This window comes from Meleagris gallopavo, chromosome 1 (genome assembly GCF_905368555.1).
Source record: "Meleagris gallopavo chromosome 1, MGAL_WU_HG_1.1, whole genome shotgun sequence".
NCBI lineage: Eukaryota > Metazoa > Chordata > Aves > Galliformes > Phasianidae > Meleagris > Meleagris gallopavo.
This window is the reverse complement of record NC_139404.1, coordinates 190,629,255-190,647,077: the sequence shown is the minus strand read 5'-3', so window position 1 is coordinate 190,647,077 and position 17,823 is coordinate 190,629,255. Positions and strand designations below refer to the sequence as shown.

General features: G+C 44.1%; 2 protein-coding genes across 3 annotated transcripts in view; one reads left to right on the top strand and one right to left on the bottom strand.

The window, feature by feature from the left end:
- Positions 1 to 12,468, top strand: part of AQP11 (aquaporin 11) — a 20,731-nt gene extending 8,263 nt beyond the window's left edge. Inside the window, exons 3-4 of one of the 2 annotated variants that reach the window (XR_792305.4) lie at positions 2,580 to 3,222; positions 6,413 to 12,468. Coding sequence is in view for 1 of the 2 variants with exons in the window: in XM_019612317.3 (XP_019467862.2) it covers positions 2,580 to 2,650 (71 nt within the window). In the remaining variant the exon portion in view is untranslated. Of the gene's footprint in view, positions 1 to 2,579; positions 4,007 to 6,412 lie in introns of those variants that run through there. The other variant, XM_019612317.3, reaches the window with a different exon arrangement.
- On the bottom strand, positions 6,496 to 17,823 carry CLNS1A (chloride nucleotide-sensitive channel 1A). Its single transcript, XM_019612101.2, has 7 exons — positions 17,646 to 17,823; positions 14,579 to 14,715; positions 12,775 to 12,882; positions 11,728 to 11,838; positions 11,231 to 11,404; positions 9,504 to 9,588; positions 6,496 to 7,111 (listed from the first exon to the last, which is right to left on the bottom strand). The coding sequence occupies exons 1-6, from the start codon at positions 17,762 to 17,764 to the stop codon at positions 9,521 to 9,523; spliced, it is 717 nt and encodes a 238-aa protein (XP_019467646.2). The 5' UTR covers positions 17,765 to 17,823; the 3' UTR covers positions 6,496 to 7,111; positions 9,504 to 9,520.

Sequence of the window (17,823 nt, the reverse complement as noted above, 5' to 3'; positions counted from 1 at the left end):
CAAATATTTACAACTTGAATAAGTACCGTGAATGTAAAAGCTCTGGTGGAACAAAGACAGTTGCTGTTTCACTGCCAATGTAGTTCATGCCAGTTGTCCAGGCATGATTGCACCATTAGTGATGATTGTGACTGAGTTAATGCTTCTCTTTCAGTATCAGGGAGATTGCAGGAAGAGCTGGTAACAAGATATTGGGCATGAGAGCAATAAAATAAGGCTCTCTACCCTGCTAAATTCCTAACACTATAAGAGAAATGGTCACTGATCCTCATTTGGATCGGTTTTACCTGAAAGACTACTGCTGTTCTTTAAAAGAAAATGATTTCTTCAACATCAGATTAGAAAATAAATGCCACAAAAGTCACTCTGGAGTAGATGTAAATGGAAGAGGTAAGCAAGGGTACAGGTAAAATTTTCACCTTTCTGTTGAGAGGATATTTGAGCTTCCATCAGGCTCAGGACACTTAAATGTGAAATTTAAGTGAGAAAACAAGAATTTCAAGTCCATTTGCAGTAACACCTTTAGCACCTCAGGGACACCAGTGACTTGGTTTGGTAGCATGCACAGCTGGAGCACGTTTCACTGTATTCCAGAAACGTTTAGATGTTGTACTAGGGGGCATGGTTTAGAGGGGAAGTATTGGTGGTGTGGGAACAGATGGACAGAATGATCTTGGAGGTCTTTTCCAACCTTCTGTGATTCATGGGCAGGGAAAGGAAAGAGGGAGCTGTGCTCAATGCTAACAAGTTCCTTGACCATGGGAAAAGAACTCCAGTGCAACGCCAGGGATGTGCCTGTCTGAGAGCTGCTGGATCTAGATTGGAGGGGAAGTAATATTGGGATATCTTGGTGGAAGACTGTTGTAGACCATCTGGACAAATTTGGGTAGCAAAGGAGGCTTTCAGCAAACGAGTAGCAGAAGTCTCCTCCCTGATTCCTGTACTCCCAGGAGTTTTCAGCTATGGAGGTATCACCTGAGAGAGCAAAACTCATGCATTTGAGTAAGTGCAATCCAGGAGGTGCCTAGAAAACTCATTTGAAGTCTTAATTCAAAAACACATGGATCAATGAGTGATTTTGCTCACAAATTGGGAAGAGCTGGTGGTGAATGTGGCAGCATGGGCTGAAGTCCTTACAAGAGTTCAGGGTTCAGAAGACTGGAAAGGTAAACAGCAGAGTGGTTTGGACTTCAGAACCAAATTGTGCTTAGATAGGGAATTGCTAGGTAGAATTCCCTGGGAAGCTGCCACAAGGGGAGAAGTGTTCCATGAAAAGCTTTTTTTTTTCCTAAAAAGCTTACTGAGAGCTTAGTAACATTCAGACATGTAGGAACAATCCACCACACAGCCTGAACATTTTGATGGAAAGCATTTCCCCATTGACAAGAAGCCTCACCATAAGCAAAGGAGAGCAGATAAGGTGTAGAAACAGGGATAGGCAGCAAAAGAAGCATACACAAGCTTTGCAGAAACACTTCGGAACAGAATCAGGAAGGTCAAAGCTCAACTGAAATACGACTTCGCTGGAACTAAGACACACCACAGATTTATCAAGGGCACAATTGTTTATTCTGTCTGCAAGTAAGACAAACCACATGATTTGGAGAAGTGGGATATTGCTATTTCCTTCTGTTCAAATCTAGAACATGTCTGAGCTGAAATCCCCTGACTCAAAATAGATCCCATGGAAGACTAGCAAAATAGTGAAGGGCGTGGAGTAGCTGGTCACCAAGGGGATGCTGAGGGAACCGGTCTTACTTAGTCTGACAAAGATGAAGAGCTGATTAATAGCTGTCAGCAGCTGTTTGAAGAGTAGTCAAAAAGATGACAGATTAACTCTTCTCAGTACTGGCAGGCAGTTGTGGCTTGGGAGGTTTTTACATTGAGAAAGCCTTCAGGAGAAGCGTGCAGCAACATTAAAACAACCTTGGAGTTTTTCTGAACAAAGCCACGCTGACCCAACACAGCCTAAACAGCAACCCTGCACTCAGTGGGAGGTTACCAGGCAGACTGCTTTCAGTAAGCATTTCTAAGAAAAATAAAATAAAAGCTGTGGGTGAGGTATACTCTCCTTCAGAATCATCTTTCTGAATCAGAACATACAGATTTTGTCAAGAGAGATAGAAAGTAGTCAGTCTACTTTTCTGTATTTAGGTGCCTTTCTTGCCCGTAGACTCAGCCTTAACCTGTCTACTGAGACTGGGGCATTTCTATATTTGTTTATCCTTGTATATCCTTCTTGACCTGGAAAGGGGTCGTGTACACTTTGACTTCACTTGGTCAAACTGTTCCATCTTTGGTTTATCATCCCAAGAAACACTGCACTATCAGTTCCTAAGGATCACTGGTGTGGCTGATTGAAGCTTTCTCTGCAAACAAGTTTGTGTTTGCAGACTGTGGACTGTCTTTAGCACTTTTAGATGAGAATTCCATTCTGCAGCAACCCTTATTTTATGTTGGATGCTCAGATACTTCAACATAATGCTAATTTTCAGCAGCAGTTGAAAACAACTGTGAAGAACTACATCATCCTCAAAATACATTTAAATAAATGCTGGTTTTGTATTTTGTCTTTTCAGGTACAGTACTTGTGGCTTTTGTATGGAAATCCTTTCTTGGACACCAGAAGACACTAAAATCTGAATTATAGTAGTACTACGTTGAAAGAAGTATTTTCAAACAAGTTAACTTGCAGCCACCTCCAAATGAAATGAGGCTTTCAGAAAAAGCATTGACATCGACTTCCACACCTCTTCTCAATTGTATTTTCAGATTTCATGTATTGAAATTTCATTTACAGCTTTGTGTTCAAAACCTTCCTTTGTAACACTAGATCAGAGAATATCTACCAGCATTTCAGTTAAGCCATATGAATGCAAAAGACTGTTAGAACACTGAAACATTGTCACTTTAGCCATAAGTGCCATTTGCTGACCTGAATTACAGTGGCATATAAAACTTAAGTTTAGATGAATTCTGGACCTTTCGGAGTTTGATTTTATTGGATTTCTTCGCATAGACAGCAGCTGCAGAAACAAAACTGAAGATTTCCCTCTGTAGTACCTCAGCAATCCCTTTCAAGCCACGTACAAACCTCCGAGAGGAAAAAAGGCTGATTTGTTTTCTGATCCCTAGAAGAACTGACACAGCTCTATTCTAGAGGTGACCTACAGCAAAAGTACAAACCTGTAGGACCAGCAGTGTTTTGATAGTGAAGTGCAGGTAAGTAACCCTTCTCTTCCTTTCAGGAAGGTTCTGCCCCACCCTGTCTCACTGCAATCTATTGAACGTTTACCTTGATTGGGAAAAGCAATAATAAAGCAGCAAGTTCTGTAGCCACACAGCTAAAAGTGCATTTTAAGTTTAAAAAAAAAATATCCCAGATTGTCTTCTGCACACACAGAAACAGATACAATGCGTAGGGATGAATCACATGGAACTTGATGCATCCTTGATGTTATGCAACCCTGACCAGATGTTCTTGAAATAAATGCATTTGCAATACAGAAAGTAATAAAAGAAGTAAAACCAGGAAAGCTGACTGCTGAACTGGCACAAACACATCCTTTGTAGCTGAAGAGCACCAGTAGTACCAGCCTTCAAGCTCTGTTCCAGTGTGAAGCTTCTTCTGAATGTTTCATTTTTGTAAGCAACACATCAAAACACATTTCAAATTTAAGATCAAGTAGTTTTGAGAGGCAAGATGGTCAACAAATTGTACAAAGATTCCAGTTCTAGGCTCCTCTGCTCTCTGTTTTAGGGATATTTTTTTTCAGGCTTTAAATATGGTGAACAAAGGGGAACAGAAGGAAGCAAATGAGGTATTTGCACTGCAATTGTGAACCAAGTCTTGAGCAACTACTGCTGTCTGGTATCTTTTTTGTAAGAGTTTGAGAAGTAGTTTCATTTCACACTTCTTGCAATAATGTTTTTCCTTGATTTTCCAAGGTTTATTCAGATTATATTACAAAATTAAATCAACTATATAGACATTGATGATCAACTATATGGACCCTCTATTATTTCATTTAAGAATAATAGAAGGAAAAAAATGACTGCTAATACAGCAAAATGGAATGGAACTGTGGAGTTATCTTTCAGCAGCTCTTTACCACCGGTAGGCTTACGAAAGGAAACTTCTCTTGGCAAGAAGCTGTACAGCAAACAGCCCAGCCCAGGCTGAACCTGCTGAGACTCCATCTTTCAGCCATTCTTACATTCATCCATTTCTTTATAACAACCACAAAGGGCTGCTAGAACAGAAGATACCCAATGCACATAACCTTTAATTGAAAACCATGTACTGCTTCTAAAGCAGACATTGGTAAGCTCATACCTATCACTTTCTTGCTTTACTGTTTATTTTTATCCCTTTTACCTACTTCAAGATGATCCATACTTTACATGTTTTGTTGGTTTCTCTGCACTGGGTTTGCCTTCGCTGTTGTATTTAAGCCCAGATTGTAGCTTCATTTCTTAAGGAAATGAGCCTTACATCATGAATTCATCCACATGTCTCCTTTGAGCCCACAAGGCCCATAAGATAAAGGTCTCAGAAGTAAACTTCAAGGAGTACAAAAGTTAAGTGAGCAGGAAAGAGAAAGCACTGATACAGACTTAGAGGAAGCCAAATTCTATCAGATTAGAGTCCCTGCTTGCACATCATTTTTGAAGGCCTGCAGTCAAAGTCCATAAAGCCAAGATGACAGATCTGATTATTTTGGCATAGCATAGAGTTTAAAACAAAATAAATTTTGTATAAATCTGGGCAATTAACAAGTAGTTGCTCTGTTTATAGCCACTGGATTATTTTAAGTCACATATATATGTCATGTATATCTACTCTTCTGTATATGAGATGCTAGTAAGGCAGTATGATTAGGAGAACCCAGGTAATGCCTACATGTACCTTATGTTACCTTTTTACTTCAACCACAATGATTGTTGGAATTGATCTTTAAGGTCTTCTCCAACCTGTGTAATTCTGTTCTATGATTTAATCCCAGAGCTAAACTGATGTTGGTCTCTGTCTCAGTCGACAGTTTTTCTTCTCTGAAAGTCAGTCAGACAGCTGCTTGGCCTCACTGGTCCAGTACACTTAGCTCATCATTGGGAGGCTCAGCAAAGAACAAAATATTAAGTGTTAACTGCACAGAACTTTCATTTCCCTCTCAGGGTCAGAAAACAGTAGGAAGTGGTAGATGGTATTTCTGCTGCTTCTGTCGATCCCATGCACTGTTGTAATCCATAGTGCAGAGTACAGGTTACATGTAACAGTGCTGATGACTTTAAAACTCTGTCCATGCTGGCTGTACAGGATTGTGACTGTTTACTTTACCCTCAGCCAACATTTCTTATTTGGGCTGTGCAGTCTGGAGTGCTGAACTGCTCACTGCCAGGAGTTCAAGGTATTCCTTCAGTGCTGGAAAACACTACAAAGTATTAAAGTCTACAGAACGTTTGTTCCTTCACATTAAAAGCAAGAGTAGCTGCAGAAGAATCATACAATGACTTGGATTGGAAGGGACCTCGAGGGTCAAGCTCCAACCCCCCTGCCACAGGAAGGGCCACCAATCTCTCCATTTAATGCTAGGCCAGGCTGCCCAGGACCCCATCCAACCTGGCCTTGAACACCTCTAGGGACAGAGCATCTACAACCTGTTCCAGCACCTCACCACTCTCCTAGTGAAGAACTTCCCCCTGATGTCCAACCTAAATCTTTCCTCAAAACCATTTCCCATCATCCTCAGCATGTTTATAAACAGAAATGTGCCAACATCCACATTATACCAGTCCACATGCAGGCTGTGCAATGTAGAAATGTAAGAAAATTCATAATTCCAAGTATTAGCTTACAGATTTTCTGCATGTTTACTGTGCTCTGAATTTCAAAGCTGACTACAGAGTTTCATGAAGAATGTCTTGTTGCATAACATGCTAAAAACTTGTTAGTCAGCAACAATAAGAGTTCACTTTTTAATAATCTCAAATTGAAGTAATCAGCAAATATTCAGAGTGGTTGTCACTTTCACATACCTTGAAACCAAACCAACATACCAGGCAGGACAGGACCGCTCAGTGACACTCCAAGATCACAGGACAGGGAAGGAAAACTCTTCATATACCAATTTCATTATGTTGAAAAAAAATTTCAAGTCAGTCAGCTTCAAATCAAAGTGGACAACATTTAGTATCAAACTTCCATTTGAGTATCAGGGAAAATAAAAAAAAAAACACCAACAATGAATTTGCTGCCATTGCCCCAGCACAAAAACATCACAAAGCAGGGAGAAGTGAAACGGTAGAAGCAGAACAAACCTCTCAGCACTGTACAGATGTTTGGCCCTTATATTCTCACATGTGGGTAAATGCTGGAAACGGCTTCACTGATTTTTTTTAATTATTCTTTTAGAGAATGCTAACAAGTCAATGGATGCCAATGTCAGAGTTGCCAGAAGCTTGCTGAAGTAAAGGACTGAGAACGGCAATGCAGAGTTGACTGTGAGATACAAAAATCTTAAGTTTATTTAACAACGTTGTTAACATTTAATACAAAGACAAACAATTCGCATTTGAAGACTCGAGAGATTTCATTCCATCTCCATTCTACTACCCAAACTTTGCTCCCAGAGAATTCAGAGCGACAGCAGTGAACCAATAAAACCAGTTACTTGAGGGGCATTACCTTTAGCTTTGCTTTTAATTCATGGCTGACCTTATTTCCTTCCGGTCTCACACGGTAACACTGCCATTCTATTCCACTTACTCAATGAAGAAAGGTACAAAAATATGGAAAATTCCAGGACAAACTATGATTCTGTTCTACTTACACTCTTCTTTCTGAAGTCCCAGAATTCCTACAAAGGCTTCTTCAAAATGACCCTTGGTTAGCCCCATTCAAGTGTTAGGTGGGAGAGAATTCATTTGTTTTGCTTTTTTTTTTTTTTTTTAATAACCCCATAGTGGTCACAAATGTCAAACCCTTTTTAAACATATATAAAAGCATTTATAGACCTCGATGTCTGAGCTTGAGCCATTAAAGATTAAATGCCAACAGTCACTGCAACGCCTTCAGTTTTACAGCTTATTCTGGAAGTGCCACAAGAAGAATCTGAAAGATACAAGACACCAAAGTTTACGTAATTGGCATTAAAATAAGAGATCAGTAATCTTTACAGTAGAGCAGCAATTATCCATTGGTCACAGCCACAGAGGACAGCACTTCACATCAAATGCATTAATTTTTGGAATGGCTGGGCATCATCTTCGCCTTTGACAGCCGATCTAAACTCAGGTCAGCTCAGGACAGCAAGCACTTGGGGTCAGCTGCTGTGTGCCTGTGCCTGGAAGACCCCTCACAGCACACAGACACCACTTGGCTCAGAACAGCGGCAGCCTCGTGATGTGACAGACAAAACACCTCTTGTTACATGAACACTGCCCATGTCTTGCATCAGCAAGTCTTCCAGGAGCTTCTGCAGGCAACTGCCACATCTCATTTGGGTAACGAGCAGCGACACGCACCAGGAGCATTCCAGAAGGACACTGCTCTCTAAAGGATCACCAGCAGGATGTTCTTGCCAATTGTTTCTGCAGTTCAGGAAGCTAAAAGGACCGAGCTGCTCCACAGGTTACTGAGAGTAACAGCAGACTCTTTGCCTTTGTTTTCAGGACGTAGAACCGAGCAGCCTTCATGCTCAGACTTGTTAGGATGATGAGCACAGGCCTAGAGCTGTTCCTACGTCACACCTTCTGTTCGTTCTTGCTGCAGTACAGCCTACAGTTTTGAGCTTCCTTAAACTACACTGACACAGCGAGGTGGGTGGTTGCATTTAAAAGCTTCTTCAGCTCCCGAGCTGCTGCCTCGGTGTAACACCTGATACAGCACGTGCAGATCTTCTGATCCATCCTGATGGGGATCAGCTCCATCCTGAGGTCAGCAGCAGCTTAGCAGCAAGCCAAAGAACTCTCTACCCATCCACTTCTGGCAGCACTGATCTCCTGCAGCCAGCCACCTCCCATGGTAAGCAGCAGGGAGAATCCTGCTGCCCACAACTACTTCTGACAGTGCATTGTGTGCTTTGCTAGGAGACCAATCCAAACCATTTCTACCTGCATTGTCAGGCTCCCTAGAGATCTGCTCCCAGCCAGAATCCTCAACCTGCTCAACTTAAAACCAGCACAACAAACACTCAGATCTGAATTTAAAACAGATGGGTATTCTTATTTTTAGCTTGAAAAGCCATGGGCAGAAATAATCTTGGAGACAGCCATCAGAGCCAAGCTTTTCATTCAGAATCTAAGAGTCACAATAACCACAGCTGAAGAGTTTCCTTAATTTCATAACCTTATTTCGTATCAGATAAAGTAGCTGCTCAGAGGTAGGGCAACCAGAATCCAGACTTCATTTGGAACAGCTCCTACACCAAATAATAAATACTAACTGAGGACCAATGGCAAGGCCTGAGATTAAGTGGGTTTTAAGTGGGTACTCAGAGCCTTTCAAAACCTCAGAGGAGTCCAGCAACAAATTAAAATAAGGAACACAAGAGGGGAGTAGATGCACAGTCTCTCCATAGCAGCCTTTTTCAGAGCTGCAGACTCTTCCTCAGTGCCACTATAATCTCCAACTACTTCTGACCCATTTTCACTGACTTTTTTCAGCTTTCTTCCTATTTGTGCCCTTTCCTCCTCTGCCCCATTCCTCTTCCCCTCAGCTTTTCGCAGTCTGCTCCACAAGTTCTTTCTCTGGCATTTCAAGTGAGACAGTTCAGAGGTGGGACAACACAGCACTGCTGAAGGAGGGGTAAGATCCCATTCCCACTGGGCTTTGCAGCTCCCCAAATAAGTTGCTTTTCCTCTCCCATCCAGCACTAGCCAGGAAACAGACAAACTTTGTAATGCCACAAGAGGAGTGATGCAGTACAAGTGCTGGTAGGCAAGAGGGCAACCAACAGAGTCACCTAAGTAGGCTGCTGATTCTCCATTGTGCACTTTTGACCACAGTCCCATCCAGGGTGCTGGATAGGTTTAATCAGGAACAGTTCCTGCTCCACTCAGAGTGAAAGAAGAGACGGACTTGTGGTGCTATGGAACATTCTGGCCCCTTGAAAGCCCTGGGAAATCTCATACACTAAGGGTGAAACGATGGATACTGAGGACAGTAACTTCCCAGTACTGCCTCCAGAATTCATATATCAGCATCCAAAAACATTCAAGATGAGACAAATGTTAATCTACTAAAGAGCTGACCCATCTTCCAGCCACGCATTCCCACACGGGCTGATGGTTTATACAGTCAGTTTTGGACATTGTGTGACAGATCACTGAGCATCTTCCCATACCTGCAACAACTACAGCAATCTTTTCCTTCTCTAAGTCACCATCCTTCTGATATCACAAGGCATTTCCTGCAGATCTGCAATCACTTGCATTACACAAATTTGAGACAGAATGCTCTGCAAGACTGAAAAGCTTTGCTGTCAGAAGACAGAAGAACTTACAGCAGCATACGTCCTCCTCAGTGATCAACTTCTGCATCTTCAAACTGCCCTGCAACTGTTGGTGCAATGTCCACCTCCATCCCATCTGGAAAAACAACACAGAACAGCCAAGTCTACACAAAACGCAGACAGGACAGCAGGTGTTACCATGCAGAAGAGAGCAAGTGCCCTCTGCTGACAAGAGGTGATCAGAGCAGAAAACGCCTTGGTTGAACTTCAGAAAGTGCCCGAAGGAGACGCTGATGTGCTCACAAGTCCATGGCCTTGCTTCAGGTGTATCAGTAGGTTTCTAAAAGATTTCACCACTTCCTGCAAGCTCGAGTCATTCTATCCTATTAAAGACTTCAGCATGAGACTTTAAATAATTTTTAAATTAAACTTCCGTGTTACGAATACGATTCCTTTAAATAGCTTTAGTTAGGCTCAAGCAGAAAGAGGCCAGCTTTCATTCTGAAACTGCCCTCAGCAACCAGCAAGTCGAGAAAAAGGAACAACTGCCCTATGTTACAGATAGCAATTCTGGAACTGAGCAGCCCTGGGGATACTAATAAGCACAGAAAACCAAAAAGCGGTACCACAGCAAATAAGATCAGGATGGCTAATCAAACTTACCCACATGGCTCTAAGATAAATGACATAATTATTGATGTTCACTTCTTTTTTCATTTTCATGTGCCACTGCAACAACTGAAAGCAGGGCACAGTGATGGCAAATAGTTGTGTGCATTTCTATACGTTAGCTCTGACCAACGAGGAACGTGCAGCAGCTTGTTTCATAAAGGAGTTTGAGAATAGGTTTTAAGATTGCCAAAAAGTTCATCAGTTTATGTTTGCAACACCATTTTCAGTTGATATAAATACAATACCAGCCAATTTTCAAATGGAATGTATCGAGTTGCAATCAGAAAATCAACTCATGTCTCTTTACCAGACTTTCCTAAGACCTCTCTTACCAGAGTACAATATCCTTTGCTTCAAACCACGCCACATTCATGCTATGGCTTTTTGGCAGTACGCACACTTGTGAATAATTGCCAAGGATGGAGTACAGGAAGAGCAAAATTCCATCAAAAATCTCTGATGAACACCTTGAGACCTCACTTAGAATTGCAACCATTGCCAGTGAATGAGGCTGATGCATTAGTTTCACAAAAACAAGGTCAAATATGTCACTAGTTTTATGTTTTTGTTGCTTTCCTTAATGTTTTAAGAAAAATATTATCTAAGTAACAAAACACTTGAATTTTTATTAATGATATTGTATATTTTACGAGGGCTGCTCCAAAAGGAATGCCTCCTATTGTATTCTGTTGGCCCATGGTGTCAGAGATGGACGTTGGTGGTATGGTAAGGCAGTAAAGGTTGAAGCTTCCCATTATATTTTGCTGCATTTCAACAGACAGCAGCAAAGGAGCAGTGTGACAGAGTGGCACGTGACACAGAAGTGCATATGAAGCAAAAGTGACACTGAATTCCTCCATGCAGAAGAAATGGCACCCACTGACAATCTTTAACACAGCAACCCTCGCTGCCCACATCCCATAACAGGCAACGTATTGCATGTAGAACCACTGCCATTTTTATAACCCAGGGTTGTGAAAAATAAAACCACTGCTGATACATCCAGTGTATCAGCACAGTAATTGCTCAGTCCTGGTGTTTATGGACACCAGAGTGGAGAACCACTGTTCTCACGTATTCTTTAGGAAGAGAAAAGAGCGTCTTACCTTCAAACTCCCTTATGGAATCTTCTGTTCTCACCCCGGCCATGTTGTACTGACTGCTGACAGACTGGGCCAACATGCCCTCTAACCTCTCCAGTGTGGCCTGACCTTCTGCCGTTAGATGCGACAATCCTTCCTCGTACGTGTAAAAGGTGGGGATGTCGCCTTGTTCCAGCTCTGTAGGACAAGGGCACGTTTATCACACCTACACTGAGTAGTCTGGCTCAGTAGGACAACAGACACTTGTGCTAGGACGTTCACTGCAAACAGCTTCTGAGAATCAGAACGTTTTTTGCTGAATTCCAGCAATAGGTCACAGCTTGATTAGAGATTTTTTGTGGATTTCCATGTTTTATACTGTGCCTGTTGCATATGAAATGCTTAGGCAAGATGAGTAATACACAAGGAACAACTTAAGAGATCAAAACATTCTCCTAAGAGATAGCACAGAAGTCATACCAGGTACCCAAGGTATTTGGAAAGAAACAACTCTTACGAACCACGGGCCTCAACATCGTACTCGTCCCCTTCGTAGTCGTTGTCTGAATCTTCATCTTCTGGGTCTGGGTGCAAAGCTTGGCATTCACACATTGCTGAAAACATGGCTTCCACTGTATGAATAAAACAGAATCATCTCAGCAAGCAGCCCAAAAGAAAGACGCCAACAGTTACTTTCCAGTGCTTTCAGTTGGCTGCTGTGAAGCACAAGTGCTCAGTAGGGCTGGCACCTCTCAGCTGGGGAGCAGGGAACCTGCACCTCCACCCAGCAGCTGGCAGCACAGCTGGACTTCCAGGAACCACACCTGCAGAACCAGGCTCCCATCTCAACTAGAAGTGACAACTTCAGCTAAGATGCTGTTAGAAGCAGCTTCTTACACTGCATTTTAATAGTTGCTCTACTTTCATGGGTTGAAAATCAGAAGTCTGATCTGACATTAGGGCCTTGCATGCATCAAGGTTATGAAGTCACAACAGCTGGTGACCAGACATGACATGACCAGATGCTGAAAATATTGGATACTAGAGGGAGCAGTACCAAAAACGCATCAAGGAAGTCAGGAGTTGCAGAGATTTAGAGAAAAAACTTCTTTGTTTTTCCATTAATACCCCACAGGCAGCAGCAAGAAATTCTGGAATGAGTGATGAGAGACTTATTTCAACAGAATGGCCACTGAGCTCATACTCATCATCCAACAAGCCAGCAGCCAGGCCAGAGAGAAAAAAACAAGCAAACAAACAAATCAGACTTCCTAGATCCAACCTGGTGCTCCATGCATGCTTCCATCAAGTCACTGATAACAAAGGTTCAACAGAAGCAACGGCAACAACTCAGTCTCTGGTTACCCTCTTCAGGATTCCTTCCAGTATCCAATGCATCACATTCCTAAAACTTGGATCCAACTGGAAGCTCCCCACAAAACAAGATATGATTGGTTTCCAGCGGTAGCATTCAAACATTAGCACGTTCCTAATGAAATGCTAAGGAGACTCTGAAGGACCGTGTCATTCACATCAGGTACAGCACACCTTCCCCTTCCTTCACTTACAGGCTGATTTGTCGTTAGGTACGAATCTGAATTCTGCAATCGGTTCGACATCGTCATCGCTGTCTTCCTCCTCCCCTTCAGCCATGGGGGTCTCCTTCGTCTCCTCCTCTTCAAGAAATCCAGATTAAAGAGAAAAATGTTTATTTTGTCCAAAAAAGACAGGTTTAGCCTCTAGAATCATAAGAAACTTGGACACAGTCTGCGACAAACCCGCTCTCATCCATGCTGCATACAACAAGGTCCTCTCACAGCACCTGGAAAAACTTGCAATGCACACAAGAACTCTGCTTTCAATTTGAGGAGCCACGTTTTCTATAATGTTCATGTAATCCACAATCCTTATAGGTTACCTTCAGAGTGGTTGAGATACATATAAAATCATTAACTTCTTGAAAGTCTTAGAGGTATTAGGGATCCCTAGAGCTGCTGCCGTGAGATCAGCCAGTTTCCAGTCTGGTCTCTCACAGAGGACTGGCACTGACAGAAGGCCATACTCAATTTCTCGTGTTCTTAGCAAATCAGCAAGGCAATGAAGCAGAAAGTCTCCTCACAGCCCAAGTCAGCTGCGGGTAAAACCTTGCTTCCTGACTTCTGTGCACCACATATTTGAATAACTGAGCAAAAACACGATGTTCTGCTTTCTGTAAAAACAGAATCCATGCAGAACACAGCTTACAGCTCATCCCTTTGTGGCTGGGGAGGTTGAACCGACGGCTTCAGAACTGCATGGTTACTTTCTACAGAAAGAGAGGACTACAGTAAGGCTGTGCCACAAAGAGTGGCTTTTATTACAAAGAGAACTGGCAACACTAAGAACATGAAGAAGCCAAGAAGCTGCCAGTCTGCTACCCCAAACAATGCAGTGTCCAAAGAATTCACCCAATCCCCTTGGAACTGACCTCCCCAGGCTCAGCTTGCTGCTGCTGCTACATCCAGCTCTTTGTTTTCAACCAAGTCAACCCCTGCCTGCCTTCTAAAGAAGGCTGAGGACAAGACAAATATACACATAGAGCATTACAAAAACATCCGAGGACAAACAGGATGTACCCTGCCTGACTGAAAAATCAAGACTCCTGCAGCCAACAAAGCAGTGACGTTTCCATATAACACTACTCAGCAGTTAAAAACCACAGGCCAGGGACAGACATGAGAACTGAACACTCAGATTCACCCTAGCTGGGCACCTACCGTGGCCAGAATTCTTTTATGTAATCTTTTGAGGTTTTATTGAGGTTTTAGGAGCTGTCACAGGAAGGATAACATGTTTTCAAGCACCACTGCAACAATTAGAAGCTGGAAATAACATCTTTCTTCAGGCCTGCTCAAGACTTAGCACTCATTGCTCTTCAAACGATACAACAGAGTTGATAACATTAAATGAAACATTAAAGGGTCTGGCAGAACTGGGAATGCTATGAATATCTATTAAGCTTAATAACATGAATTACTGTTCTTTCCAGGCTAATGGGAAACAGCAGGAACTCAGGAAACATTAGCATAAATTTAATGAAGCAAAAATGATACGTAAGCACAGGAATCACAGGGAGGCTGCAGCAGAACAGAATGGTTTGGAAAGGCTTTAAGAAAGAAGAGAACCTGCTTCAGTGGCTCTGGCTGTACCCATTCATGTGCTGGGATACCAAAGAGTACACACTGACATAAACAAGGGCAAAACTTCAATTCTACAATAATTATCTCCCACTTCTTATGAAAAAGAAAAGATATTGCTTGAATTAAGTGTTTAAGTTTTAAAATCCAAAATGTATTCCCTTTTTGAGGAAGGGATTGTACTGGTGGGGCTCACCTTCAAACCTGGCATTCACCATGACGTACAGGTGCTCCCAGGGGTACGCATTCAGGTCCCTGGAGACAGCATGTAAGCTTATGGTGGGATAATCCAAGGAGAAGCCAACTCCTGAGTTTTCCAGCCATGACAGGCGGCTAAAAAAAGAGGTAAAAAAAGAAAAAATAGGAAAAAAAAAACAACAGAAGTTAGAAATCAATAGAAGAATAAAAGTACGCAACTCACACCTGTAGGAAACCAAACCAAATCCAAAAAGAGAGAGATTCTGGGGAATTACTCAGCAATCCTTGAACTGCCTCAGCACAACCTTGCTACAGCGTATCTTAAAGGTGAAGGGAAAAGTCATCTTTCCTTACGAAACGTGAATCTGAGCACCTTAAGCACATCTTAGCTTCACCCCTTTTGGATGGAAGACTGAATTTCTCTCCTCACTTCTTCATTTCCTACTCTCTGTAGATATCTACCCTACCAAAGATGACTACAGAGATTCCAGAGCATCATTTGCTGCTCTAATTATCAAACGTTCTCAAATCTCAGTCCTCAAATGCTCAGAGAGTATTTTGGCACCGTTCTCAGACAGCAGGTTTGGATTTTGGGTAGTGCTGTGTGAAGCCAGGGGTTGGGCTCAGTAATTCTTGTTGGACCCTTCCAACTCCCCATATTCTGTGATTCTGTGAGAGCGAACAGAAATAATGAGCAGCAGAAATTAAGGACAAAACCAGTGAAAAGGTCCCAGACTGTTCCTCATGAAAACCTCTGTCTGAGAGCGGTGTCCCAATGCTTCCTGAGCTCCATTGCCCTGGGCAGCCTGCTCCATGTCCACTGCCCTCTGGGGCACAGCCTTTTCCTCACAGCCCCCTGACCCTCCCCAGATGCAGCTCTGTGATTTCATCACTCACAAATACCCCAAACTAACTGTGTTTGTCAGCTGCTTGAAAGATGCTGACCTTTGTGACATCCACTGAAATCAAGTTAAAAGGAAACTCAGCACCATACCCAGCAAGAGCAGATGCTGTGCAAACAGAAGCCATCATATCTGCAACCAAGCAGCTCAACAAAACAGTCATATAATCACAGAATGGCCTGGGTTGAAAAGGACCACAGTGCTCATCCAGTTCCAACCCCCTGCTATGTACAGGGTTGCCAACCACCAGGCTGCCCAGAGCCACATCCAGCCTGGCCTTGAATACCTCCAGGGATGGGGCATCCACAACCTCCTTGGGCAACCTGTTCCAGTGCCTCACCACCCTCTGTGTGAAAAACTTCCTCCTAATATCCAACCTAAACCTTCCCTGTCTCAGTTTAAAACCATTCCCTCTTGTACTATCACTATCCACCCTCGTAAACAGCCATTAAAATTGAAATTCCAGATAGGTTCCTCTCCAGAAGGGATAAAACAGCACTAACAACTTCCAGTGGCTTGAAAGTCCTCAAATAATATTAACCACTTCAGGAATGTCTCAGTCTGAAAGCAGCATGACAATTCACTTCTCTGTGCACGTTTCAGACGCTGATTTTGTTCTATGCACACTTGCCTACTGCAGAAATATGTTCAATCACAGAATGGCCAGGGCTGGAAGGGACCTCAAGGACCATCAAGCTCCAACCCCCCTGTCATAGGAAGGGCCACCAACCTCCCCATTTAATACTACACCAGGCTGCCCAGGGCCCCATCCAATCTGGCCTTGAGCACCTCCAGGAATGGGGCATCCGGAGCCTCTCTGGGCAGCTGTTTCAGCACCTCACCACTCTCTCTGTAAAGAATTTCCCCCTGACATCCAACCTAAATCTTCCCTCCCTCAACTTCAAACCATTTTCCCTTGTCCTGCAGTTATCAACCCTTTCAAAGAGTTGATTCCCCTCCTGTTTGTAGGCTCCCTTTAGGTACTGAAAGGCTGCAATGAGGTCACCCCGCAGCCTTCTTTTCTCCAGGCTGAACAACCCCAACTCCCTCAGCCTGTCTTTGCAGGGGAAGTGCTCCAGTCCCCTGGTCATCTTCGTGGCTCTCCTCTGGACCCTCTCCAACAGCTCTCTGTCTTTTTTGTACTGGGAGTTCCACACTTGGACACAGTGCTCCAGATGAGGCCTCACAAGAGCGGAGTAGAGGGGGACAATCACCTCCCTGTCCCTGCTGGCCACCCTTCTTCTGATGGAGCCCAGGATATCATTTGCTTTCCGAGCTGCAAGGGCTCAGTGCTGGCTCATGTTAAGCTTCTTCCTCTATCAAGACCCCCAGGGCCTTCTCCTCAGGGCTGCTCTCAAGGACCGCTCCTTCGAGTCTGTGTAGATGCCTGGGATTCCTCCGGCCCAAGTGCAAAACCTTGCACTTTGCCGTGTTGAACCTCATCAGGTTCACCCAGGCCCACCTTTCTAGCCTCTCGAGGTCCCTCTGAATGGCATCCCTTCCTTCCTCCTTGTCAACCGCACCACATTTAGAGCACTTTTCAATGAGTAAGGAAAGTTATATTGCCTTAATGAACAAGCTGGGGTCCCAAACTTCTAAAGAAGTCATAAATGGAATCACAGAACGGCTTAGAAGGGACCTTAAAGCCAATCCAGTTTCACCCCCTGCCATGGGCTGATTGCCCCCCACCGGGTCCAGCCTGGCCTTGGGCAGCTCCAGGGATGGGGCACCCACAGCTCCCTGCGCAGCAGCACCAGGGCCTCACTGCCCTTTGAGTAATGAGTTTCTACCTAACATCTAACCTAAATTTCCCCTCTTTTAGTTGAAATCCGATAACTGAAGCGCGCAGACAGCATCTCGGTTACCGTCTTCTGGAACACGTTAACCAACGCCTATTAACCACGTGCAGCACTCACAGAATTAAGGTAACACGAGATAAGCGGCCGAGGGCCCTCGGTTCGTTCGGCCCTGAGCGGAGCGGGCTGAGCCAGGCGGCTGCGGCTCCTCACAGCGCGCGGAGGGGCAGCGCTGAACTCTGCCGTCCCGTGAAGGAGGGTCGGGGGCTGCGAGGAAAGGGCTGCGCCCCACACAGCTGCCCCTCAGCGCGCTCCCCGCGGCCTACTGCGATCCCCACAGCCCTCACCCCCCAGCGGCCCCGCGCACCTCTCGGCGATGTAGAGCGTGCCGGCGCCCAGGCTGCGCCCCGCCAGCACCGCTTCCGTGTCGGGCTGCCGATGGCGGACACCATCAGCCGGCGGCGGGAACCGCTTGAGAAAACTCATGGCGCCGCCACCCCCACCTCCTCCCTCCGCCTCCGGAAGCAGTGGCCGCCAGAAGCGGA

Bases quoted from the DNA above. Each gene is read 5' to 3' on its own strand.
- CLNS1A (XM_019612101.2), bottom strand. From the start codon at position 17,764: ATGAGTTTTCTCAAGCGGTTCCCGCCGCCGGCTGATGGTGTCCGCCAT. The intron at 14,716-17,645 runs GTGCGCGGGGCC...CTCTTTTTTTAG, and splicing joins ACGCTCTACATCGCCGAGAG to CCGCCTGTCATGGCTGGAAA. The intron at 12,883-14,578 runs GTGAGCCCCACC...GATTTCTTGAAG, and splicing joins GGTGAATGCCAGGTTTGAAG to AGGAGGAGACGAAGGAGACC.